The sequence below is a fragment of the Alligator mississippiensis genome, chromosome 1 (genome assembly GCF_030867095.1).
Source record: "Alligator mississippiensis isolate rAllMis1 chromosome 1, rAllMis1, whole genome shotgun sequence".
Taxonomy (NCBI): Eukaryota; Metazoa; Chordata; order Crocodylia; family Alligatoridae; genus Alligator; species Alligator mississippiensis.
The window spans coordinates 62,674,770-62,701,793 of record NC_081824.1 but is presented as its reverse complement, the minus strand read 5'-3'; the positions used below and the strand labels follow the sequence as shown (position 1 = coordinate 62,701,793).

The 27,024-nt window shown below is 44.0% G+C and overlaps 1 protein-coding gene and 1 long non-coding RNA gene across 37 annotated transcripts in view; one reads left to right on the top strand and one right to left on the bottom strand.

Annotated features, from left to right (window-relative positions):
- RIMS1 (regulating synaptic membrane exocytosis 1) overlaps positions 1 to 27,024 on the bottom strand; it is a 574,877-nt gene that overhangs the window by 157,361 nt on the left and 390,492 nt on the right. For 19 of the 36 annotated variants that reach the window (XM_059731060.1, XM_059731115.1, XM_019496609.2 and 16 more), the window contains one exon: positions 19,863 to 19,934. The exons of 9 other annotated variants lie outside the window; for them this stretch is intronic. In XM_059731060.1, the coding sequence (XP_059587043.1) occupies positions 19,863 to 19,934 (72 nt within the window). Of the gene's footprint in view, positions 1 to 19,862; positions 19,935 to 23,518; positions 23,597 to 27,024 lie in introns of all 36 variants that reach the window. 8 more of the 36 variants (XM_059730969.1, XM_059731058.1, XM_059730979.1 and 5 more) reach the window with 1 other exon arrangement.
- Positions 9,055 to 23,639, top strand: LOC109285468 (uncharacterized). Its single transcript, XR_009463518.1, has 4 exons — positions 9,055 to 9,206; positions 17,873 to 18,058; positions 20,589 to 20,669; positions 23,535 to 23,639. It is a non-coding gene; the product is annotated as an uncharacterized LOC109285468 (long non-coding RNA).

Here is a 27,024-nt window from a genome sequence, read left to right as displayed (position 1 = left end):
GCAGCCCTCTGCCCAAAATAATTGCCCACACCTGTCTTAGGGCATCTATATATGTGCTTGAGGATGAGGGGGCATTTTAATTAGAGCAGTTCCTGGAGAGCTGCTCTAATTAAAACACAGCAGCATCGTAAGTATTAGGCTTCCATACATTTAAAAATGGCTGTGTGATGTTTTAACTAAAGCTCATTTACCAAAACCAACACCTGCAAGTATTTATACATATGACACTACCGCAATGCTAGAGCATTCTAATTAGAATGCAGAACACATTTAATTAATCTAATTAGAACACATCAAAGCATGTGTATAGGCACCTTTAGTACCTACTCTACACACCACAAAAGGCACTGGTGGCATGGGGAAAACTACCTAACAGAAAAGCAGAGGAAACAAGAAACATACTGGGACAAGGATGCTGTGACAGACTGTCTAAAAATAAAATTGGTGGTGAGAGGCAATTAGAGAGAAACTGAGACAAGAAGCTGCAATGGGCTGCATTAGAAGACAGACCTCAGTCCACTGGGAAGGAAATTGCAATTGGCTGGGGGGAAAAGACATTGTGAGTCACTGTAGAGAAATGTTAAAGGGGAGAACTGAAAGCCAGTAGGTGGTAGGGAAGACTGGGATTGGTAAAGAGCTTGACAGGAACAGGAATGCCAGTACAAAGGAACTGGGATGGGTAGAGTAGAACCTGCTGAATAACATGCTTGGGGCAGGCCTGGGAAACCTCAAGAGAGAAGATGGAGAATCAGTATGCAAGTAGAAGGGGAGTAAAAAAGGTTTTTAGTGTGAAAGAGAGGTTTGTAACAGGTTTAGATTGGAGAAGCTAGGACAGAGGGGGACAGGTGCATGGGGAATGGTCAGAAGACTCCGAGCCCATTAGAATACATCCCCTTATGGAACACAACATTTCTGAGGCTTCTACTCCACTCGTACCAGTGTTAATACAATGCATTCCTCTCTGTGTGGCCCACACAAGGATAGACAACCTACTGCTGCAATCAGTTCCTCTATTAGCCATTGTGGCAAAGGTCAGTATAGCAGTCATAGAGGTTCTCAACATGTTGATATCACACATGGGCTTCAGTGTGATCCTGCATGATGGAATCTCTCTTTTGCAGCTTGATTTTTATAAAAGTATCTTGGATATTACATCTATGAAAACTATGTTAATGCTGCAGTCAAGCATTGTAAACTTAGGAAATGCCAGACTTAAGGCTGAGTAACATTGCACATGCATAATCACAGGATTTTTCCCCCTCAAAACGAATGCCTCAGGGCATAGGTTAGATCGTCTGGGGATGAAGCAGGGTAGGGCAGTGATGGAAACTGTTTCCTGTAGGACCTCTGTTTTATTTGGAAAAAATGAAGTAAAGAAGGCATAATAGGAAGAGAAAGATTGCATCAGAGTGAAGTTACATGTTACATTTAGACTATACTAAAACTATGGAATGATAAGTGGTATTAAAGGCAAAGTGTGCTGTGAGCAGATGTGTGTTAAGGGATTATACTGTTTTTTGCCTGTACAGCTTTGACTTACCACTAGAAGGTTTGTAAGCAGGAGCATGGCTAAGAGCCAGGATACCTGAGCTCTATCCCTGATCTGGGTCAGAGCAGGTGGAGGGGGAAGAGGGGGTTGCAGCTATGGAAGCATGGAGCTGGGAGGCAGAGATGCATGGGAGGGTATGTCTTCCCTCTGCTGGCCCTCTGCATTCCTGTCCTGGAGAGAGGGTGGTGGGAATAAGCTGTGCTGTAGGGAACCCTCCACCAATACCTGCTGACCCCACCCTCACTCCCAAAACCTGATCTCAGCACCCCAGCCTTCCCCAGAGAGGGTTGTACTCTTCTCCTGGAGCTGGGCAAAAACTGTGAACTGCAAATTGTTTGTTTTATGTCTGTGTAGCAGACTGAAGTTACCTTAACATGAGCTGGGTAGCATGGCCCAAAGTTAAACTTTGCCTTATGTGGCAGAATTCTGCAACACTCAGAGGGCATCTAGCATGAGTTAATAAGCTTTAACATGTTTATGCTTATGTTTTAAGTGCCCTTACTGTGATCTAAGTGCAGTGTGTAACTTCACCCTCAAAGTACAGACAGCTGAAACCTGAATAGCATTCTTTCCCTGGTTCTGGCAAAGAATTCTTATGTAATACTTAGCAAATCACAAGGGTTCATTAAACGTTGTGTTCCTAATTTTTGAGACATTGTTTCTGACTTGTCGAAATGCTAAACAGTCACAGCTGCAAGTACAGTCAATGGGGCATCTTCTTTACGATGCTAAATACTGTGAAAAACGGAGTCTGAGCCATGTCAAATTGGACAGCCATATTAGTGAATAGTTCTGACCTTAATCTTTCTTCATTCCATTCTCCATTTGAATAATGGTGTTATCTCACAAACATTGTAAAAATAAATACATTGGTATTTATGCAGCTACCCTATGCTATACTCAGATATACCAGTGCTCAATGAACTAAAAAAAGAACTTGAGGAAATTAATTATTCTCTCTTCAGAGTGAACTTTTTATTCCTTGTTTAGTAAATAAGGGAAGGTGGCACATGCTGAACAAGAAAGAAAAAAAGTGAACACAAGCCATTCATAGTATTTCCTGAGGCAGGGTCTTGTGGAGGAAAAAACGCCCGCATTTAAAATTAAACACTGTACCATAATGCATGTACATACAGGAGGTTAAATTAAAATTAACAGTCAACCTTAATACTGGCACGTCTGAAGTAGGGAGGGAAGGAAAAAACAGTGCAGGTTTGAGGCAAATCAAATTTCAGTTGAATGTTTCTAGCAGGGGTGGGCAATAATTTTAGCTGGTGGGCCACTTAATGACTTTTGGGAACCTGTGGAGGGCCACATCCATCTATCTCTCACTCTCATCTGTCTCTCTCTTCTCTGTCCGTCTGTCTCCTCTGTGTCCATGTGTCTCTCTCTTCTCTCTCTGTCTGTCTCCTCTCTCTGTGTCCATCTGTCTCCTCTCTCTGTGTCCATCTGTCTTCTCTGTCTCCCTTCCCTTCCCTTCCCTCTTCCTCTTTGTCTGTGTCTCTCTCTTCTCTTCTCTCTGTCTCCACCCCACTCCCCCGCGCCCCTTCCCTCCCTCCCTCCAGAACCCAGCCAAAGCTGCAGTTTTGCAGGAGCCCTGAGGCTCAACTGCAGACCCAGGAAGGAGCTACTGCCATGCTGGGCAGGTGGCAACTTCAGCTTTGGCCTGGTTCTGGAGGGAGGGGGTGGGGAGGAGGCGAGGAGAGACAGAGAAAAGACAAGGAAGAGAGAAAGAGAGAGATGTCTGCCTGGCATGGCAGCAGCTCCTTCCTGGGTCCCTGGCTGATGCCACTGGCAGGTTCTGAATTAGGGCTTCAGGCAGGAGCATCCACCACACCGGGAGAGTAACGGGCCAGCTGTAGATGCTGCCATCAGGTTCTGTGTCCAAGCTCCTGAACCTGTCCAAGTGATGCTGCCACCTGGCTGCTGTAGGGGAAGCCCTGCCTGGGTCCACAGCTGATTCCTGAGGCTACTGGGCCAAAGCAGTCTCCCCTGCCCAGCCGGCACCACATGGCAGCTGGAGCCACTGGTTGTCTGCGCACCAGATCCAGTAAGTTTGAGACTGTCCATCTGTGGGCCAGATCCAGCCTATAGGATGTATTTTGCCCACCACTGGTTTACAGTCTCATCCAAGTTCAAAAAGTTTCAAATAACTTTACATGGGAGCACTGATGATGTCTAAGTATTGTCACCACAGGCAGAGGGAGAAAATTTTTTTGATGGGGACTGAGCACATACGTGCACTCCCCGCTGCTGGGAAAGTCTGCAGGGATAGAGGTGGGGAGAGAAGCAGGGGAGGGGGACGGGATACGGAGAAGGAATGGGCCTGGGGCTGGGACCAGGCAGGGGTCGGGAGGGAGCGGAACTGAGCCAGGCCCAGGATTGGGCCCGGGGCCCGCTGCACCCATGCAGCCACCCCTTCACCCAGGCCCAGGATCATTGCCTGGTGCCGGTGCCAACAAACCCACTGTCCCCAGGTGCCTCCCTGCATCGGCACTGGCCCTGGCCCTGCACCGCCTGGTGGGGCCCAGAGCGGGAGGCCAGAGTGGAGCCAGACTTGACTGCACTGCTGGGCCGGAGGTGACGGAGCCTCCGGGACCCCTGGTGGGAGGGGGCGCAGGACAGAGCCATGGCTCTTCTGGAGGGCATGGGGAGGTGTTGGCAGCTCCTGCTGCTGCACGCATCCTGGGAGGCATGGGGGGCGCGTACCCCTGGATCTGCATGGGAGGGCAGGGTGGCCTGCCCCTTCAGGCTGGGGCTGAGGCAGCACTGGGCTCTTCCCAGCAGGGGGGGCATGCTATGCTGGGGGTGGGCAGCAGTGGTGCTGGAAGGGGAGCCAGGTGGGCTGGCTACAGCGAATCTTGGGGTGGCTTCAGCTGCCCCCCCCCTCCAATAGCCTCCCTTCCAGTGCTGCTGCTGCCTGTCCCCAGCATAGCATCCCCGCTCCCACCATCAGGAAAATCCTGGCACAGCCCCGACCTCAGCCCACAGTGGCTGCCTGTCCTACCCCATGCAGATCAGGGGCATGCACCCCCCATGCTTCCCAGGGTGTGCACAGCAGCAGGAGCCAGGCTCCCCAGATGAGCCACTTGTGGCTCAGTCCCACGCTGCTGGATTGGCAGTGCCTGCCCCTCCCCCTGCTCCACCGCTGCTGCAGCCACCAGAAGCCCTCAGCTGGGCTTCCTTGTGGCCCTACCACTGCACTGCATTTGGGGGGCTAAGCCCCATTAGTCCCAACTTCCACCACCTATAGTTGTCACTGAGGGGGAACAACTCCACACTTCTGCTCCCCCTGCTGCTGCCAGGCCCTGGCTCTCACTGCACCACAGCTCCATGCCCTGCACCCCACCATTGACAGAGAAATCTAGGGGGGTACGTGCCCCCCCCCAACATGTTGCAGATGCATGAGAGTTTTAAAAATTAACCTGCTGTATGTATCCTTAGCTGGAAAACTCCCCAAACCTTAAGGACAAAGATTTCATCTTGTTCTTTTACGGTACTTAGTATTTCTGGGTTTCTCTGGTAGCAACAGAATCAATCCCTTGATTCAGTTATTGGTAAGGAGAAGTCATTGACATTTGAAACCAAAGCATTGGAACACTGAGGGCCATGCATACACAAAAGAGCTTTTACTCGCTCCAAACATGCTGTGGATGTTTAAAAGGCTTAACTGCTTCATAGCCTGTTCTATCACAAAACTGGGCATGTGTACACAAGATGCTTAATGCACAGTAGACTAATTCTACTGAGCATTAGTATATCATGGCAAAAACTGTGTGCTAATGTGCTAATGCACAGTAGAAATAATCTACTGTGCATTAAGCGTCACAAAAAGACTGTGCATTGTTGCTACTGTGCATTTATGTAATACCTCATACTACAGGTACTAAACTTAATGCGCAATAACAACACAGCAGTAATGTACATGTAGAGACACCCACTAAGGCCTAATTTAGAGAGTTTAGAGTGAAATCTTCAAAGAGAATAGTTCATTTCTGTCAACATTTTCAAAAGAGCTTGTTTGTTTCATCTGTGTTAATTTGCTAAGTTACAGTCATTTACTTAGAAACTCACGTGTGTATAAAATATTAAAGGACTTTATACAAAACATGATAGGCTGTTACACATCCTAACGCCATAGCTAATTATTTGGAATCTTAGGCAGGGTGTACAATTTGGACAGTAACTTTAAGATCTGCAAAAAGACTTAAAATGTTGAAAATAACTACACCTAATTTTTAGACACGGTGTAGATTAAGTGGAATCCACAAACTTGATTTTAGAATCTATGGTCCCTATAAAATGCCTGGAGAGAGTCAGATGTACAGAAATGCATTCATAACAATTAGCATGAGGGGTATTAGATATGCTTAAATTTAGGACACATTCACTTTACTCAAGATTAGAGCAAACTACTGCGCAGTAAGCATAACTGTCTATACGTCCAGGTGTTTACTAACTAGTAATTGCTTCAATGTGCTCCTGGTCAACTGGGCAGCAGGGGGTGGGAGATTACTCCCTGCCCTCAGAAGCTGCCTGCTGCCAGGACAGGCTCTGCCACCAGAGCCCAGACTGGGACAATTTCCCCCTGCTCTGACAGCAGGGAGCTCCCAGCCCCTGCTTTGCAATTGTGATCAGACAGTGGGGCCTGGGAGATTTTTATTTCCCAACCTGAGCTACACAGATAAGAATCTCCCAGCCTGGGCCCCATGACAGTGGACCTTGGGCTGGGTGATAAGACTCTCTCAGACCTGCTATTGCAATTGTGGAGCAGGGGCTGAGAGCTCCCTGCTGCTAGGGCAAAGGGATGTTGTCCTTGCCCGGGCTCTCATGGTGGAGCCTGACCCAGCAGCAGACAGTTCCCGGGGCCAAGGAGCAATTTCCTAGCCCCCACCAGGAGACAGCTATCTCCTGGCTCTGTGCTCTCTGCCAGCACCTGGGCTGGCACCCAAGGGGAGACTAGAGCTCCCCATGGCTTCTGCAGGAGGTCAATGTAGGACCAGTAGGGGTGGGAGAAGACTGCTGCTATGAGCAGCAAATCTGCTGTCACATGTCTGCATGTGTAAATGCCCACCTGGGTGGGGGTGTCTTTGCACATGTGGACACAGCCACTGAAGATAGGGATGCCTCTCAAATTTCACCTCTCTCTGTCTGAAGCCACCTCCTGGATTCTGGTGTCCTGTTTGCATGATTCACTCCTTTTCTTTTGAAACACAATTCCCAGGGGGAAAGGAAGTGGTAGTGTTTTTGCAGGTGTTCTCATTATTTGTAATAGTCTAGAGGTTAAGTTACTTGCCCAGGAAGTTCAATGCCCCCTTTAGCCTTTGGATTATCAAACCCATTTCTCTTCACTTTAAGCAAATTTCTAGGGTATTTTATAAAATACACGAGCAGCCTCCCTACCTATAGTCAAGTTTTTCAACAAAGTGGCTGCTGCTGCTGTGTTAGGCATTATTAGAAGATAAGACACTAAGTTCTGACTATTACTGTTATGTGAGAACCACTTCCTGAAAAACTGGAAAGGAATTTATCACATTATGAACCATAATCCCACACTTAAATAACATACAATGCTAGAGGTTATGCCATGGCTGTCCAATTTCTGGATGGTGGTAGGCCACAGACCCAACCATACACTCTCCACTGTGCAGGCAGCCTGAGCAGCCCAGTTTCCCTTCCCTTATCATGTATGCAGTGCAAGCTGTCCATCTCTCCTCCCCTGCTGCATGCATGGTGCGAGCAGCTCAGCACCCTGCCACTCGTGCAACCCCAACAGAATTAGCAATGTGGTTTACATGTGTCCGTATAGTGCACATAGAGGTGATTGTATATAATAGCTTAAAAGTACATAGAAGTCTCACTCACATATTGTCAGTGGATGGTTATAGATTTGTGGAGGTCTGTGGGTGTGTCTGTGGAAGGTGGATAGGTGTGGGGGGTGTGGGTGTGGAGTGAGGGAACATGTAGCTGCGTATGTGGATATGTGGGGGACTGTGTTGGGGGGCAGGGTGGCTGGGGTGTGTGAGGGTGTGTGTATGGGGGTCTGCAAGTATGTCAGTGCAAGGGGGTGGGGGTGCATGCGGGACTCAGCCTACAAACACACACTCCCTCCCACACACACACACACACACACACACACACACACACACACACACATACAGTGTACCGGTGTGGCCCCGTGCTCACTGGTCCAGCCATGCCACCGGAAGCCATGTGGTATGGGAGCAGTGCAGGGGCACGAAGGCAGGGAAATGGCTGGGGGTGGGGTGGGGTGGGGTGGGGTGGGGCTGGACTGCTGAGTCCTGCTGCAGGCTCCCCCTGGGTTCTACTGCCCCTGGCTCTGCTCATCTTTGACAGGCAGCCAGGAGCAGATACACTTTCTGAATTTTTCAGGGGCTCTGCGGGCCAGATAGAACGGCCTGGTGGGCCAATTTGCTTGCAAAGGCATAAAAAAGCTAACTGAATGTGTAAACATTTTATGTCTATGTTTTGTGCACCAAAGCTTTTACATTTCTAGAAAGTTTACATTTCAGAAATTGTCTAATACTTTACTACAAGAGAAGCAGGTCGTTCTAGACATAGAATATGTATTATAATTACATGTTCCTTCTTAGAGGTAAAAGTGGAGTGTGTTTTTTTGCAAAGTACCTGCATACATCCAGCAAAAAACTCCCTATTAACATTCTCTGCAAGCCAATTCCTATCCAGCTGCAACAGCTTAAATCCCAAGTGTTCAAAATTCATGAGTCAGCCCCCAAATAATAAAATGAGTTCCAAAATATCAATGAGATTTTTTAGTAAATTATATGCTAGGTTTTTTTTGGTTCTATGCTTTGATTTTTGAGCCTCTAGAAGGAAGGTCTGACCAGAGTAAGTTTATTTCAGATTTGAAAATTGCTGTTGATTATATATACAGAATTACAGAACTGTCCACTGGCCAGTTCAGAAGGGTCTCCACTTGCCTCCCCTTTAGGCAATAGCAGGTGATACCAATCTCTCTCATTTTCTCTTTCTTTATGCTTTCCTAACTACTCCCATTCCTTCCCTGACTACTCCTATTCCCTTATATTCTAGTCTCCCACTGAACTCTTAACACATATATTCACCTTGTGGAATTAAATTTAACCAGACCTCTTACTTGACTAAGAAGAGAGAGAAAGAGAAGAGAAAAAGATGCTGATGCTATGTGTTTTAAAATGTTCTAAGGTAAGGAAAAAGCTTCATGCCTTGTTTTGTCTGTGTGCAGATGCTAACCTCCTCCTTTCCAGGAACCAAAAAAACCCCAGAAACTGATAAGTGTTCCAAAAACACAGTGTTTTTTTTCCTGAATAAGTAAACTGCTTACATGTGACAAACGAATGATTAACATCTTTCTGTTTCTCTCAAGGTTGCTTTGTCAGAACCATACATCTTTTCTCGCTGTCTAAAGTATAAATACACTTGTAAACTTGTAGAGGTCAGAGCTCCTTTGAGAACCCTCCTTGTTGTCACTTGTATAGCTTTAAATAAACCTAGATGGCTCTGCCAATTCTAATACAACCACAATGCAAAGTTTGATTTCTTCCACAATTTGGTGCTGTGACTCGGATAGAGATGCCCGGAGTGATCGGTTGGGATACAGACAGTCTGCTCACTGATGCCCCGGAGCCAAACTAAGGTAAGATAACTTTTGAAATCTCTATTGGGGCTTTTCAGTGACAGACTACCTGTGTGTCTTCCTGTTCGCTGCTTGAGGCTTACCCTATCCAACCCTTTTGCTGCCAGAATTGTCAGACCCACTATGTAAGTAGGAACTGTGAGTAGAAAAGAGCAAAGAAACTGTGTTGCTGTTGTCAGTGAATGTGTTTCCCCGTGTGAATTGAGTTAAGTTCTATAAAGAACTATGAGGTCTTTCTGAAGCTAGCAGTGTAAACCTTGTGCAGCTGCCCCAAGGACGCCAGACTTGTTCTGTGGGCTCTTTGAAAGCAAGGGTGCGAGGTGGAAACTCTTAGACTGAAGGAGATCAGGGTTGTGAGACAAATTTTCCCTACCCCCACTCATGAATGATCCGTGTCTAACAGTGAGTAACTGCATTGTGTGCCGGTGCTACGGAATTTTGTCCTTGGACATTAGCCACAGCATTCCTGTGCCACTAGCAAATCTCACGACCTGACCGGACAGCCTCAATAAGCCTCTCCTGTGTGAAAGACCTGTGTGAATTGAGGTTAAGGATATGGGGAGCGGAGGGTCTAAAGACATACCGGCTCCGCCAAAAGGGACTCCAGCATTGTACATGTACACACACTATGGCCATAAAAGTTGTAAGTTTCTAGACAAATGGAATTGGTATACCAGAGATGATTCTAGCTTGCAGTTTCCCCTGGAGGGAACATTTGATTTAAGTAAAATCCTTCATCTCCGTGGAGCCCTTGAGTCAAGAGGCAGTAAAACACCACAGACTCAGTGGGACACATTTTTTGATTAGTATGCAGAAGCTTCCAAAAGACATCAAGAATATCAAGTTCGGAGCCTTAAGGACTCCCAAGAAAAACTAAAATCTCAGATAAAAGAATTAAAACAGAAAAATGCACCAATAGGGGATCCCCCATCAACAACATTATCAGCACCAACACAACTTTATCCACAATTGACTGAGAATGAATCTGTAGAAGACCTGATTGATTTTTTCAGTGTGCCACCCCCATACCAGTCCCAGGCACAATCTGAACCTGAGGAAGTTCAAAGTAACCAAATAGATTCTTCCTGTGGAATCAGCCCACCCCATCAGAAAACCATCACTCAACAACCATCACCTGCCCCCGGGGCATGCCCACGGCCACCAGAGACATGGCATCTGTCTCCTGAAGCCTCAACCTCCTCTTATTTAAGGTCCGGCACCCAATATGGTCCAGTCCCACCTTTAAAAATGAAAAAGGCTCGTCTTATGCCCTTACGCCAACTCCCATGGCAGGGTCCAAATGGGGAAACTACAGTCACAGTCCATGTCCCCTGGACCCCAGGAGATCTCCTAAACCCTGTTAAGCAAGTCCCCAATATCAGGGAAGAATCCCAGAAGTTTAGAGATGAATTGGAAACTGTAATCTATTGTTATGAGCCAACGTTGGCGGATTTAAATCAATTAATGAGAAGTGTTCTGCCCTCCGAGGTCCGTAACCACCTCATTGCACAGGCTAATTGGCCTCGTCAAGACCCCGGAATGGGAGGTCGCTTAGTAGGTGCCCAAAAATGCCTTCTTGAGTCCATGCTTAAAATCTGCCTCAGGAAAACTGACTGGGCCAAAATATATAACTGTAAGCAAAACAAAGGAGAATCCCCAGCAGACTACATGGATCGCTTGAAACTCGTATTTGAAAGACATTCTGGCATTGAAGATGCAGCTGAAACTGCCCCAGAAGCAGTTGCCGCCACTTTTGTCCAAGGACTTCTTTCTAAAGTCCAGGAACAGCTGTGTATAATTGCTGTAGGTTGGCAAACTAAGACGCTTACAGAATTAGTCACCATTGCTAATCACTGTACAGCCTGCCAAGAAAAGAAAAAGGAACCCATGGAAACTAAGCTAATGTCTTTACAAATACAAACTTCAGACAGAGGTAGAAGCCGAGGTTTCTACTGAGGACAATTCAGAGTCAGGGGACGTGGTCGTGGCATGGGATGAGGAGAATTTCAGTCCCAAAATAATGACAGTTGTTATTATTGTGGCCAACCAGGACACTGGAAGGCTCAATGTCCTCACCGGTCTGGCCAGCTGGGTACGACATTTAACCAGCCACCACCTCCTCACTCAATTTTCCATCCTGAACCAAGAAGTCTCCTCTTAGGACAGCCTGAGGAATGATAACATCATCACAGCCCCGCTTCTCTCACTTAATCAAGAGGATCCCTTTGTTTCCTGTTTAATAAGTGGTACTCCTAGAAAATGTTTAGTAGACACTGGCGCAAGTCGCTCTACTCTCCGAGCTGAAGAATTTTCTACAACCCCCCTCTCCTCTGCTGTTGTAAACGCTGTAGGAATTTCAAATCAGATAGTTCCTCATCCTGTTTCCCAACCCTTACATGTTTCTCTTGGCCCTGTTTCTGATCAACATGCTTTTCTCCTCAGTCCTTGTTCTCCTGTTAATTTGTTAGGCAGAGATTTGCTTTGTAAATTCGGCTGTACTATTTATTCTCCTAATGGTGTTTATTTGGATGTTCCCTGTGTTAATGAAATGGCTGTACTTGCTACCCTCACTAGCTCACCTCCTGAGCCTGAGTCCCCTAATCTTTCTGTATTACAAGAGGAAATCATAAAGGCTGTCTCTCTGTTTCTCTGGTCCCAACATGCTAATGAAGTAGGGCAAATCCATGCTGCCCAGCCTGTAAAAATTAGATTAAATCCAGCCACTATCTTGTCCCGTATTCCTCCTAATTGTCACAACCCAAGGGTGTGATTTTTTTTTTTGTGTGCGCTTCGGCACTGCTGAATTATTTTCCCGCCGTTTGTAGCTTTCTTTGCAGGGTGCATTTCTTCGTTGCAACACAGAAATGCACGATGCAAGGCGTTCCCGCCATTTGTATTTAAATTCGTGCCCCACTATTGGTCAGTTCTAAATTATTCCTATGTGGCGGCTAGCGATTGGCTTGCTAGCCGTATGAGAGGCTTGAGTGGTTTCTGCCCAAGTCGGAGAACTTTGAGCACACTGCAAAGTGCCTCTAAGGAGATTTGACTTGCGGCTAAGCTGATCGATAGACTGATCACCTATCGATTCTTCTTCCCATCGCCGAACAATCCCTCGACGTACCCTTCCCTGCGCGCAAAGTTCCACGGAGCCTAGAAAACTTCGTGTGAGTGAATCAGAGTTTTTTCCGAGTCCTTAAACTAGGATTTAAGCGAAGTATTCCTGGAAACGTTCCAGCCTACACCGCGACCATCTTCAGTGTAAGTAAACAATCTTAAACAACCATTAAGCGTCCGTGCCTAATTCTAGCGCGCCGCCTGCCTTCCCTGACCCGGCGTGTCCAGGCTGCTGGCCACAGCCCGCGGCACAAAAAAAGGGCCTCGGATCATTCCCGGCCCGTACACTAATGTCTGTTATTTTACTGTTGTTGACTTGTGTTCTGCATTTTTCTCTATCCCTATACACCCTGATAGCCAGTTTCTCTTTGCATTCACCTATTGGGGACTTCAGTATACCTGGACTCGATTGCCCCAGAGCTATACTGAATCCCCTTCTCTTTTTTCTCAAATTCTGAAGAAGGGTTTAGATGACATAATATTTAAAGAAAATTCTGTGCTTGTGCAGTACGTTGATGATGTGCTCTTAGCATCTACATCCCTTAAAGCCTGTAAAGCTGATTCTTTAACTCTTCTCACCTCTCTCGCCCTAAAAGGCCATAAGGCATCTAAAGAAAAGCTACAACTTTGTCTCCCTTGTGTCCACTATTTGGGTCATGATATTTCCGCTGGAGAACGACTGCTTTCTTCGTCCAGGATAGAAGCTATTCTTAAAATCCCTAGACCAACTACTGTGTCCCAAATGCGTACTTTCTTAGGCATGGCTGGCTACTGCCACCAGTAGATACTTGGCTATGCCTCTATAGTCAAGCCCCTGAAAAACCTGACTCTTGTTAATACCCCTAAGCCTTTGCCCTGGACTTCAGGAGCCGAAGCCGCTTTTGCCTCTATTAAACAAGCTCTGTCACAAGCTCCTGCCCTAGGCCTTCCTGATTATACTAAACCATTTATTCTTTTTTGTCATAAAAAGACGAATTTGCACTTGCTGTGCTCACTCAAGCACATGCACCATCCCATTGCTTATTATAGCTCTGCTCTTGACCCAGTTGCAGTCGGACTTCCTCCATGTCTTCGTGCTGTAGCTGCAGCTGCTATTACTGTTGAGCTGTCCTGTACCCTTGTATTAGGTTCTCCCCTTACTATTGCTGTCCCACATGCTGTAGCAGCCCTTTTACTAAAAACTAAAACTCAACACCTTTCAAAGGCTAGATTGACTAAGTATGAAATTTTGCTTCTTTCTGCTGGAAATATTACTTTAACTAGATACCCTGTTTTAATCCCTGCCTCCCTGTTGCCTACTCCTTCAGATGGTGAACCCCACGATTGTATTGCTGTTACTGCCCACCTAACAATGCCCCACACTGATCTAAAGGACACCCCCTTGCAAAACCCAAATCTAGTATTTTATGTTGATGGATCATGTCAAAGAAACTCAAATGGTTCTCTTGTTGCAGGATATGCAGTATGTTCCCAATATGATGTTATAGAAAGCCATCACTTGCCCAATGTGTATTCAGCTCAAGTTGCTGAGCTTGTGGCCCTTACCAGGGCTTGCACCCTAGCCTCTGGTACCTCTGTTAATATTTACACTGACTCTCGCTATGCCTTTGGTATTGTACATGATTATGGTCAACTTTGGAAGCAAAGAGGCTTCCTCACATCAGGAGGTGCAAAAATTAGTAACGGTCCATATGTAAATGCCTTGTTAAATGTTTTACAGTTACCTTCTGCTGTTGCTATTATTAAATGCCAAGCTCACCAGAACCCTTATGATGATGTTACACATGGGAATGCTCTGGCAGACTCCGCTGCCAAAGCTGCGGCTATTTCCACTCCTCAGGCTACACCTGTGTTTTTGTCTATCTCAACTAACCAGTCTCCATTGTCAAGTCTTCAAGACGTTCCCCTCGTCCAAAATCAGGCTCCAGAACCAGAAAAATATACGTGGAGACTGGCTGGGTGTTTGTTACACCCTGACCATTTTTGGCGCTCCCCGGATGGCTGTCTGGTTGCCCCAACGGTCCTTCTTCCCTATCTTGCTCGCATACACCACAACATAGCACACGTGAGCAAAGGGAGGATGATAGAAGCTGTTAAGCTTGATTGGTTTGCGCCAACTTTTTCATCTGTGGCTCAACAATACTGTTATACCTGCCCTATTTGTCAAGGCCATAATGTGGGAAAGCCTGTAAAAGCAAAAAAAGCAGCACATCCCCCACCTTCGGAGCCGTTTGTAAATTTACAAATAGATTTTATTCAAATGCAGAAATGTTGTTCTTATGAATATGTTCTTGTTATTGTATGTATGTTTTCTGGATGGGTAGAAGCCTACCCACGTGCAAAAGCTGATACCACCACTGTGAGCAAAAAGTTGTTCAGAGACTTTATTCCAAGGTTTGGTATTCCTTTATCCATAAACTCCAATAGAGGAACTCATTTTACTGGGCAGATAATGAAAGAAGTCTGCAAAGTCCTGCAAATTCAGCAGAACTTTCATTGCCTGTACCATCCACAGGCCTCAGGCCAAGTAAAATGCCAAAATGTCATTTTAAAAAATAAACTGGCCAAAATTTGTGCTGAAACTCACTTGAAATGGGCAGATGCACTTCCCATAGCCCTTATGAGTATGAGATCTACTGTCAATCGAAAGACCGGACTTAGCCCACATGAAATCCTGATGGGAAGACCCATGAAGCTCCCTTCCTCACCACCTGTTGCCTCCCACTTTTGCGATATACATTTACTTGATGATACTATTCTAGACTATTGTACAGCACTAATGAAGTGTGTTAAGGCTTTTCATTCACAGGTACAAGCAGCTCTCCCCAAGGAACCAGATGAGCCATGCCATTCCACCCTGCCTGGTGACTGGGTTCATGTAAAAGTCCATCAACGGAAGTCATTGCTGGAACCCCACTGAAAAGGCCCATTCCAGGTACTCCTGACAACCAACACTGCAATAAAGTGTCAAAGACTCCAACCATGGATCCATGCTTCACACACTAAGAAAACATCAGCCACATTAGACTTAGAGTCTCCTCCATATCAACCTTGTAATCAGCCTCCACAGACTGGTAATGAACCTAGTGCCTGTCAACAGGAGAGCTCAAGACCAGTAGTAAGCCAAGCGCCTACTGGCGAAGAGGATTCGCCACTACAGAGCGAAGAGGATTTATCACTACACAATGAAGAAAATGTACCCCAACGACACCACTATGCCCTTCAGGAAAGGAAAAAGGCCTCTACTTAGTTCCTGTTTCCTGAGGTGGGGTGGGTTAGTCATGACTCGGGTACTTCTCAGTCTTTCCTTTTAGATCATCTTAAATGAACTTAAAGACTCACCAGCTAAAAGAAACTTTGTAAATCAGACTAGACTTCAAAACAGGTCAAAAAGATCACTCCCACACTGGCATGCTCACCAAAATGCTTTTCTTCAACTGTCTTATCAATATGCAAAAGATTTAAATGTTTCTAAATGTGGGGTATATCCCCACTTGCCTCCTAGTACAATAACAAGGGTGCCCATAATTGCTTCATCCCTTAACTGGACTGACTTTTGTGATATGTATGTTAAAACAGTGAAAAGGTAAAGAGAAAGAAAAATTAGAAGTTAAAAGGCTCATGGCTATAAATATCTAATATGTTGGGCCCAAAAGGCCCAAAAGGGGGGAATGTGGAAATAAATTTAACCAGGCCTCTTACTTGACTAAGAAGAGAGAGAAAGAGAAGAGAAAAAGATGCTGATGCTATGTGTTTTAAAATGTTCTAAGATAAGGAAAAACCTTCATGCCTTGTTTTGTCGGTGTGCAGATGTTAATCTCCTCCTTTCCAAGAACCAAAAAACCCCCCAGAAACTGATAACCGTTCCCAAAACACAGTGTTTTTTTTCCCGAATAAGTAAACTACTTATGTGTGACAAATGAATGATCAACATCTTTCTGTTTCTCTCAAGGTTGCTTTGTCTGAACCAAGCATCTTTTCTCGCTGTCTAAAGTATAAATACGCTTGTAAACTTGTAGAGGTCAGAGTTCCTTTGAGAACCCTCCTTGTGATCACTTGTATAGCTTTAAATAAACCTAGATGTCTCTGCCAATTCTAATATTACCACAATGCAAAGTTTGATTTCTTCCACAACCTGCTCCATCCCTTTATTGTCCCTTTCTTTCCTGTTAGTCCCCTATTACTTTTTATGCTATCTCTCTTACCACTTTCCTCACCAGTTTCTAACCATCTAAAAATCTATCTATCATCTAAAAAGCTAACCTCAGTCCAACTGGAACTCATGAGAAATGATGTCCATCTGTACTTGTCTTCATGCTTACACTCATCTAAGTTACCTTGTAAAATTTGAACAAAATAATTATAGCTGCTTCCCATTTTACTGGTAAAAAAAGTAAATACAGCTTCCCTATTGAAGAAACATAAGTGTCATCTGATTGAACTGTCACTTTGGGCCCTGCCGCATGTTCTAATTAAAGCAGGACAGAAACAAGCCACAGAATTGTTACACATTTTCAAGCACTAACTTTGTTGCTGGTTGGCTCTTTTTATAGCGGGACAGTCATTTTTCATGTTATGATTATTTTGCACATGTTGCTGATCCAAATTTATTGCATGATTAACCAGTTAATTGTGTTATAATTACTTTGCACGTGTGGCCACTCTTACTTGGCATATGTGGCCAGTCTAAATTATTGCATGATTAACCAGGTAGTTGCATAATATACCTAACATGTAGCAGGAGCCTTTGACTCAGCATGCACAGTGGACATCCCCTAAGAATTCTAAGAAAGCCTAATGATGCATTAATCCCTTTTATGAACACAGGAAAAAAATCCTTCTCCTGCTTACATCAATGGCAAAACTCCAATTCACTCAAATATAGATAGGATTTTATGTATGATGCACATTATTTCTGCTTACCCTGATATAAACCAAAATTAAACCTCCAAAAACTCAAACCAAACCAAACCATCACCATACTCAGGCAGACAACAGAGTATCATAGAAATTGTGGGCTCAGTGATTCCATCACTGGATTGTTTATTATACAACATCAATTATAATCAGTGTTTGAAAATAAAATTAACTTCTATCTTTCATTCAGTGAAAGGTGTTCAACAGTCACAGGCTAGGTACAGATATTCAAAAAGCCTGAGGGAAAATTGTTCTAAGTCATACAGTTTTCTTTAAGTGGCATATTTTAGATTAATAGTGAACAAAACAAGAATTCACTGTTTAATGGGGGGGTGGGGATCTTAGACCAGGTTCTGCCATTTTTAAAGCAGTTTATGTGCTGAACTTCTATTCTGTTTTGCATATAGACCAGTTTCCAATCACTTATACTGGTAAAAGTCTAATGTCTGTACCTGGCTATAATGTAAGTAGATGTGATACTTTTCTGTTCACCCAGCCTACCAGAAACCTGTCTCACACCTTTTCTAGTGTATCTTTCTAAGACACAAATGTTATAGCCTACTATATACCAGCAGAGTATCATCATGATTCAGGACAGTAATTTCCTTTTTTTCTATTTTTTTCTGAAAACAAAGAGGTTGAGTGAATAATGTGGTGCCTATCTTCAAGAAAGGAAAGAAGGAAGATCCAGGGAACTACAGGCCAATCAGTTTGACCTCAATCCCTGGCAAGATCTTGGAAAAAATTTATCAAATAATCCATTAACAACACGCTGACAGTAGACGCCATTCTGAAAGACAGACAACACGGCTTCATTTTGAGTAGGTTGTGCCTGACCAACCCCATCTCCTTCTATGATCAGGTGATGCATCACCTGGAGGCGGGTGGGGGGGAGAGGTTGTTGTCATTTACTTGGATTTCAAAAAAGCTTGGTCTCCCATGATGTCTTCATGGCAAAAAGGGGGAACTGTGGCATTGACAACCCTACGGTCTGATGGCTCAGAAACTGGCTCTGTGGTCAGATCCAGAAAGTGACTGTTGATGGAACCGAGTCAGCATGGTGTATAGTGACCAGTAGCATCCATCGGACTGGTACTCTTTAATATATTCGTTAACAATTTGGATTTAGGTGTCAGAAATGAACTGGTTAAGTTTGCAGATGACACCAAACTGTGGGGAAACAAGGATACTCTGCAGGATAGGGTAGGGATCCAGGCTGACTTGGATAGGCTCACACGGTGGGCAGATACAAACCTGACGACCTTCAGCATAGAGAAATGCAAGGTGCTCCACCTCAGGAAAAAAAACCCACATCATACCTATAGGCTTGGCAGTGCTTCACTCACTAACACTATATCTGAAAGAGACTTAGGGGTCATGATTGACCACAAATTGAATATGAGCCACCAGTGTGATGCCACAGCTGGCAAAGCAAATAAAACTCTGGCCTGCATCTACCAATGCATCTCAAACAAGACCCAAGATGTCATTCTCCTGCTTTATTCAGCCTTGGTGAGGCCGCAGCTGGAGTACTGCATCAAACTCTGGGCTCCACACTTTGAAAAGGATATGGAGAGGCTCGAGACAGTCCAGAGGAGAGTGACGTGCATAATAAGAGGTCAAGAGAGCAGGCCATATGAGGAGACGCTGAGAAGCACGGGACTTTTCAGCTTGATGCCCCACAAAGTGCACGTCACATGCTTTAGGTATTTGTTGTGCACAGAGCAGAGAGAATCAAATAAGGTGCATTTTCATGGCAGTATTACCTAGCATGGTCTAACACATCCTAAACCTCAGTAAGGCAAAAATTAAGTTTCCAACATCAACATTAGCCTGATATAATTGCGAACTTTTTAAAGGTGCATTTTAATATATTTATAATTAGAATGATGATCTCGCAAAGTCCCTTCCAGCCTTAATGTCTATGAAATCTATGCAAAGCAGGTACCTTACCAAATAAAGGGTATAGCCCATAGTCCACTTAACTTTGCTATTTGAATTTGGCAATGCTTTAGTGTTTGTTATTTTAACTACAAAGAAATACAAAACTCTAAAAATCTCGGTTATTTTAACAACAACTTTTATATTATATTAACACAATTTATTTTTCATTTATTCACATTTTTTCATAGATTTTTGTATCATTATTAACATTTTATTAAGTGGAAGAAACTAGAAAGAAAAAACAAATGAAAACGACAATGAAGGAACAATTGTGTTCTGTTCGGATTTTGGTCAAAATTCCAGTCCTACAGAAGTAAATCCATTGTTAATTTCCCATGATTTGGGGGTCCAGAATTTGACTCATTTTATTTACACTCTACATTTACATCTACAATAATACGTAACTTTTAATTAAGGCCTAAATTTTAAAAAAATTGAATTTATCCAAAAGAATTTTACACTGTATATAGAACACATGTAAAAAGCAAGATAGCAGACAAGGTCAATCTTGTAATATACATGTGAACTCTTTGACACTGCAAACTAAGGCAGCATAAATTCACTTTTATAAATTGCTATTTTACAGGTAATATTTAAGAGTAGCAGCAGAGTCATATTCCAAACACTGGAATCAATTTGATTAAGACAAAAGGTTGCTGCACATTGTAGCATCAATCCTACCTTTCTGTTTCAGCTGCAGAGCTTTTCCTAGTCTGTTTTTGGCTGTTAAATCTTTCCACCTTTCTGGACTGCCTGTGAAATGAGATGCCAAAAAGTAAACAAAGAAGAAAAAGAATATAGAGAATATGAAGAATAAAGCTTTAATTATGCATTACATAAATCATGATATGTGTGGCTGATAGATGGAAAACTGACAATTATTTTTCTGAAAGGGTTGGTGAATTAGGGGTTTAAATCAAAGATCAAAGATTTTATTATCACATTGGATTTGTTCACGTCTGGTGGTATAAAAGCACTGGGCTGTCAAATGGAAGACCTCACTCCATACTAGGGCAGAGAAACAGAATTTGTTCAGTCTTTTGGGAAAGGCAGCTAGTTGCATCATTTAGCAACCAGCTCCTAGCTCACAACCTACACAATATCAGATCTTTTTGATGGTCCCTTCACAAAATAGTGCATCAGTGGAACAGGGAAAAGCACTTGTGATGTGTGGGAAGGATTTTTAAAGTGTTTTTAAATCATATTTTCAAGTAAAAAGAATACTTTAATAAGATCTAATATTACAAGAATGTCACCTCATACAAGTGAAAGCTTGGCTTACTGAAAATCTTACTAAGATTGCACAAAAGTTTGAAAAACTTTCTTAGCTAATTAAATAGTACTCTCTTTCAATCAGTTATATAGTTTGATATATTTATTTGTCTCTCTTATTCCATTTCCCTTCAGGTCTTTCAAACAACCAAAAGAAATCCAAGACTAAAACTCATTTGACATTTCCGTCCTACCTACTTTCAGTGCTTCACCCAGGTATAAATTAATTAGGTTAACTTCATTTTTCTCTAGTTTATCCTCCCAAAAACATAGATCAACAACTTCTAAACCATTAAAGCAAATCTTTTGCCTGGTTAGGCATACCACCAATCCCCTTTTGTAGGCTGTCCTTTTCTTTCTTGTGTCTTTGTGACAAGGTACTTAGCAGAATTTGAAGATTCACTGGTATCACTGGTATCAGATATGGTGGTGCCATGAGTGCTTTTGCTATGACCTTGAACTCTCAAGCTCTGGGTTTTCAGCCACTCACCCCAGTGTCCATGCCACAGGGGCAGGGTTTTGTAGACTGTGAAATAACATTTTTAATAACTGCTAGATTGGCTTGGGTAATATAGTGTGTCCTTTGGGTTTTTATTTTTGTTTGTCTGTTAGTTGATTTCCCCCTGCTTTCCATTAGGACCACAGGAAATCTGTAGGTAAGGTAGACTGTGATGCACAAGCCAGCAGGTTCCCAAGTACAGATACAGATCAGGGGTTTAGTTCCTTGTTAAACCAAAATTCAAAAAAAATATATAGGAAGGTATCCTCTAAAGAAGATGGGGTAGAGCTGTGTATTCTAATGTCTACTGCAGAGAATTTTTTCCTTCACATCTTTAGCCCCGATAAGAGGAAAGGAACGTTAGATCCAAAGAATAGTGCTGAGTTCTGGAAGTGATTGCTAGCTGATGTACACTCAAGGGATTATTGATCTGTAGTTTGTTCCATTAGTGTTACATTAATAAAGTTGCAGCTTTGGTAAACTTTGTTCCTAACATTTCTTCCTCCTAAAATGTTTTCACTGGAAACCTGCATAACTGCAAATAACTGATTTTGCAGGAAAACTGTCTAAATTACTAGACTACAACTGCTACAAAGTGTGTAAAATAAAAAAAATACTATAGGGAGGAATATGGGACGTCATTGGGTAAAACCACCAGTGTAGCAAGGAAAAAAAATTAGATTATGATATTTGTAATAATATCTTTTCTCCCCAAAACAACATACTATAGCAGGTCACCGAAAAAAAAATTGTTTAAATCATCTTCGTTGTTATGAGTATGCAATACACAGGATTCCCTTGATATATGCAGTAGATGCGTTCTATGAGAATGGCGCATAAATCAAATTTGCATAAAGTAAACCCACTTTACAATGCAACTAATAGGGATAGGTTCCCATGGCGGTGAGGGAGGGAGGGAGGCTGAGACTAGGGAAAGGGTGGGGGGAGGGGTGTCATTCCCAGGGCTGTACAAGGCAGAAAAGCAGGGGGAACAGAGCAGCACTTACCCCAGTCCCAGCTGCAGCAGTCCTAGTAGCAGCCAGCGCCAGCTGCCTGCAGCTGCTGGGCTGTACCATGCTCTGCCTGTCCCCTTGTGCCTGGGCTCTGCTTGTCCACACTCATCTCTGCTCCTGGGCTGCACTGTGCCCTGGTGCAGGCAGCTGGTGTTGCTGCTCCTGTGGCCGCTCCAGCATGGGCTGGGGTGAGTGAGGACAAGGAGAGCCTCAGGTGGCGTGGGGTAAGGCACTAACCCCAGCTGCAGCAGCCCTGGGAGCGGCCAACACCAGCTGTCTGTAGCAGCTGGGCTGCACTGTGCCCCGAACCCCTGGAGCTCTGCCTGTTCCCACTCACCCCAGCTCCTGCTGCAGCAGCCCCAGGAGCGGCCGATGCCAGCTGCCTGTAGCTTCTGGGCAGCACTGTGCCCTGGTGCAGGCAGCTGGTGTCAGCTGCTCCTAGGGCCGCTCCAGCATGGGCTGGGGTGAGTACGGACAAGCAGAGCCCTGGGCAGCGCTGGGCCTAGCACTCACCCTAGCCCCAGCTGCAACAGCCCTTGCAGGGTTCAGGGCATGGTGCAGGCCAGCTGCTATAGACAGCTGGGGTCAGCTACTCCCAGGGCTGCTGCAGCCGGGGCTAGGGTGAGTGCCACACCACACGCCACCCAGGGCTCTGCTTGTCCACATTCACTCCAGCCCATGCTGGAGTGGCCCCAGGAGCAGCTGACACCAGCTGCCTGCACCAAGGCAGGGCACAGCCCAGGAGCAGAAATCAGTGTGGACAAGCGGAGCCCAGGCATGGGGGGAACAGGCGGAGCACAGTGCAGCCCAGTGGCTGCAGGCAGCTGGTGTTGGCCGCTCCCAGAGCTGCTGCAGCCACGGCTGGGATAAGTGGGCCTATGGCCCTTTCCCCTCCCCCAACAGACTTATCTGTTTGGGCGAGGGTGCGCCTATGCTGATCGCATAACAGTGAATTTACCTCACATAATACATTATGGGTCTAAATATGCTCATTGCATAAGAGCAAATTCACATATAAAGAACCCGCATAAATCGAGGGAAACCTGTATATGGAAAATTCTCCCTTAAAAGGCACAGACACACTGACTCCCTTTTCACAGATGCCACTGTAAATCAGGAGTATCTTCTCATAACTGGGTCTTCTATGTACTGGTTCTCTCAATGAAAACTATAGTTATCATAAAAAAGGGTGACATCACAAGGCAGGAAACTGACCTAAGCTCCAGATAAAAGGACAGGGCCCTGCAGCTGATAACCAAAAACAAATGATGCAGGAAAGTCAATATTTCTTTGCCTATATACCTGTACCTCATGTCTAGAAAACACACCGAGTCAAAAAGATGGTGCTTCATAAAATATGGTGCACTATATATAAATACTATGTTAATATGAAATAAACTGTTATATTGTGTACTTAGATATAAAGAGTGTGACAAGACATACTAAATAACAAAATTAGAATATAACACATTATTAAGAAAGTAAATTATTATTTATAGTTCAGAAAACTAGAACCATTTACTTGGAACCAAAATTTGACTTAATAATGATACCTCTGTGTTGCTCCAGGTTTAGCACTTAGATGGTTTATACTGTCTTGTTTTGGAATGCAAGACTCCAGCATCCTTGTTCTTCACAATATTTGGAAACATGGAAGTGAATTTGGACAGAATGGACAGAAACAGAGAGATGGTCACATGCAGTGAAGATGGAGACATGCAGTCAAGATACATAAACCAACAACATTCAGCACTAATCATTGACAGTATTTCTGGAGTCCCTTTTGGCTGATTTACTTTATACATGAAAAGGGAATTTTTGAAAACGATTGACAACATGGTAAGAATAAAAGGTATGAATAAAGTAAAGCATCAAGGCTGTTAAAGGCAAAACATATTGAGCACAACTGAACTGCAGCACTGTAGTGCTAAAACTGCCATTTACTCTTATTGAGAATAAATCTACAAGTTTGTTCATTAGAAAAATACATATAGCTTACTCATGAAGCTTGATTAAAAAAATCAAGATGTGAAATAATATTTTGGCATAAATATTGTTAAAATTGCACATTTAATGAAATACCTTCCATATGTTTACAGTTGATGAAACTGTCAGAAATTATTGTAGTATACTTGGCAATTGTTTTATTTCAATGATAAGTATATAACTGTTCAGTACCAGCAAACTGACCCAAGCATCCTTTTTAAAAAATATTTTGTAATCCAAATAATAATCAACATATGGCTCTGGTGACTCCCATATTATTTTAATTTTATGCTTAGATTATTTTAATAACCTTAACTTTTTTTAGATCTCACAATTAAAATTAATTACTTTTTGACTGAGAGTTGCCAAATACAGATCACTGTACAAAGGATAACTTATTTTGAGATTGGCTATGTGAGTCTAGGATTTAATGTAATAAAACCAGTTATATAGAATCCCCTCCAAAATCCATAATGCTCCATTATATAAAGTAAGATTATAATTTTAAATAAGACATTTTAGAATGTTCTTCATAGAAACCCAAATTGTGACTGCTAAATATCTGACTGAAAAAATCTTTACTACTTGTCAGAACATAATTAAAAGTTCTATATAGAAGTATAGTTTTAACACTGAGGCAAGGCACTGTTGGTGCCTGCCACTTCAAGCGCCAGAGCAGGCATCAGCCGGGTGCTTGATTGGGGCAACCATTTTGAGACCAGGCTATAAATAGGGGAAGCAGCAGTTTGCTGTTGGCAGCCATGAGAGAGACAACCAGCTGGCTGAGCTGAGGCTCAGGAACATCTTTTTGGAGGTCTATGGGCTGGGGCTATGGGGATGGAGGAAGCTCCAGGTCCTGGGCATGACCTAAAACTGCACCTTGCCAGGGAAGGGAGGCTTGGTGGGACTGTCGGTGGTGAGGCAGCCCCATGAAATGCCAGGCCAGTTACCTCTCTGGTGAAAGGCGGGTCAGAGGCGCCTAATAACCTCCAGGCCCCGCACAATCCTAGCTGGGGAATGCCCAGACCTGTCAGAGCTTGGAGAGACCTGCAGCTCAGTTGTTCCCCTGGAGTTGTGAGGGTAAAAGTGGGCATGCAGCTTAGACCTGACCCGACTGGCGCATGCTGGGGCCAGGACCCAGAGCGGGGTTGAAGGGCCAGGGGCCCACTGTGAGGGTGCCCAGAGAGCAAGAGGCTCAGGATCCTGACTGAACTGAGATGGGGCCAGGGCCTAAAGGGGAGCCAAAGGTCCCAGAGAGGGGACCACAGCTAATGGATGAAGGGTACGGCTGAGATTAGCTGCCTGGGATGCCATTTGCGAGGCTTGGGTCGCAGTGTAGGGATGGAACAGAGCTGTGGATGTTCCCCTTAACATCAGGGTTCAAAATGGGCAGCCTCCTGGCTGCGTAAGACTGTAATCATTTATCCTCATGGCATGGCAGGAGAGAGAGGCGGGCAGTTAGCCCAGAGACAGGTGGGCATGCGAACATCAAACAGGTCATGGGAAGGCCCCCTGTTACAAACACTAAAAGCCCTGCAAAATAATTATCATTCTTGTGCTTTTTCTTCTCCATTATTTGCAACACCCTTCCATAAAGACAATAATTTTACTGATACTGGATATGACCCTACAGAAACTTTCATCATTAATTTCACTCATGTGGGGTTGTTCCATTAAATACAATGCATGAATGTAACAGTAGAACTATTGGGGCTCTTCATAAAACTGAAGACATTCTGGCTTCACTCAGGATACAAGGGTGCTAGATGGGAGTGGCATTGTAGTCTATCGCAAGAGGTCTCTGCAAGGAAATTTCCGGAACAGAATCTTTTTGTTATTTGAGTTACTTGTATAGCCAAAGGCCAGAAAGGAGCTCATTGGAAATTCTATTTAGAGCGAATAAGAGTTCCACCTGGTTACAGGGAATTCTATGGACTTCAGGTGATTTACGTGGACAAGCAAAGTAATTTATATATGTGCATTTTCAGAGTCAGTCTATTTGTCATTATCCATTTAGCAAACACTGAATTGCTGTTATAAAGCTATATTATCAATCATGATGAGAACACAGCTGGAAGAAAAATAAAGCATCCTACAGATCTGAATGTGAACACATTCTCCCACTCAAGTCAACAGGAGTTATGCTGGGCAGAACGTACTTCAAGATGAATCAAGCCCACTGGTTGTTAATCAACTGACAGAGTAGACTGTAGGTAAACACAAAGTCTTTGAACTGTGAAATGGATACTTTTTTTTTTTAAGAATGTTCATAAAAAAATAGCTAGGTTTTAGACTGTTGTTGCTATTTAATTGCTTGTCCTAGCAAGGATGCCTTAAAAAAAGCCCAAAATTTCTCTAACCCCCACCCCGTCATTCATTGTTTGTTTCCTACAGCTAGATTATCCAATGCTTTCAGAAGATAACACCAGATAAGGGAGAACAGCTTTGTGCCAAACTGCTGATTATTTTTTTCTTTTCACATAGGGACATCAGACTTCATAACAGGATTCCTCCTAAATTCAGTCTTTTCCACACAACTTTATAATTCAGTTCCACCAGTATAAGAACTTTGATGATGTGGGTGAAGCACCAGTCATCAGTGACTTAGGGCTTCTATGCATGTGCAGGGAGGCTGCTCTAACACACTGTAATTAGTATGGAGCGTGGTAATTACCGTGCTCCAACAGACTCCAGCATCACGTGCATCAGTGTCCCTGTTGTGAAAAATGACAGTGGGGCACTTTAAACTAAGGCTCACCATTTATCAGCATAGGGACACTGATATGCCTGATGCTCCAGGTGCTTTAATTAGCACGGCTCTCAGAGCTGCGCTAATTAAAGTGTCCCACCCCACCCTCCACTGCCTCCCAATGCCCATCTATAAATGTCCTTATTTAATATGTCTAAAAACTGAGAGTTCAGTTAAAAACCTTTCAAAAGTTGCCAGGGAGGTGGTATATGGGGATTTGTAGGTGAAACGACACAAGTCTACTACATTCATGGTCACCTAAGCCCCTGGTCTCACTAGATCCTTTACTACAGAGAATGTCTTGAAAGATAAAAAGTCCATAAG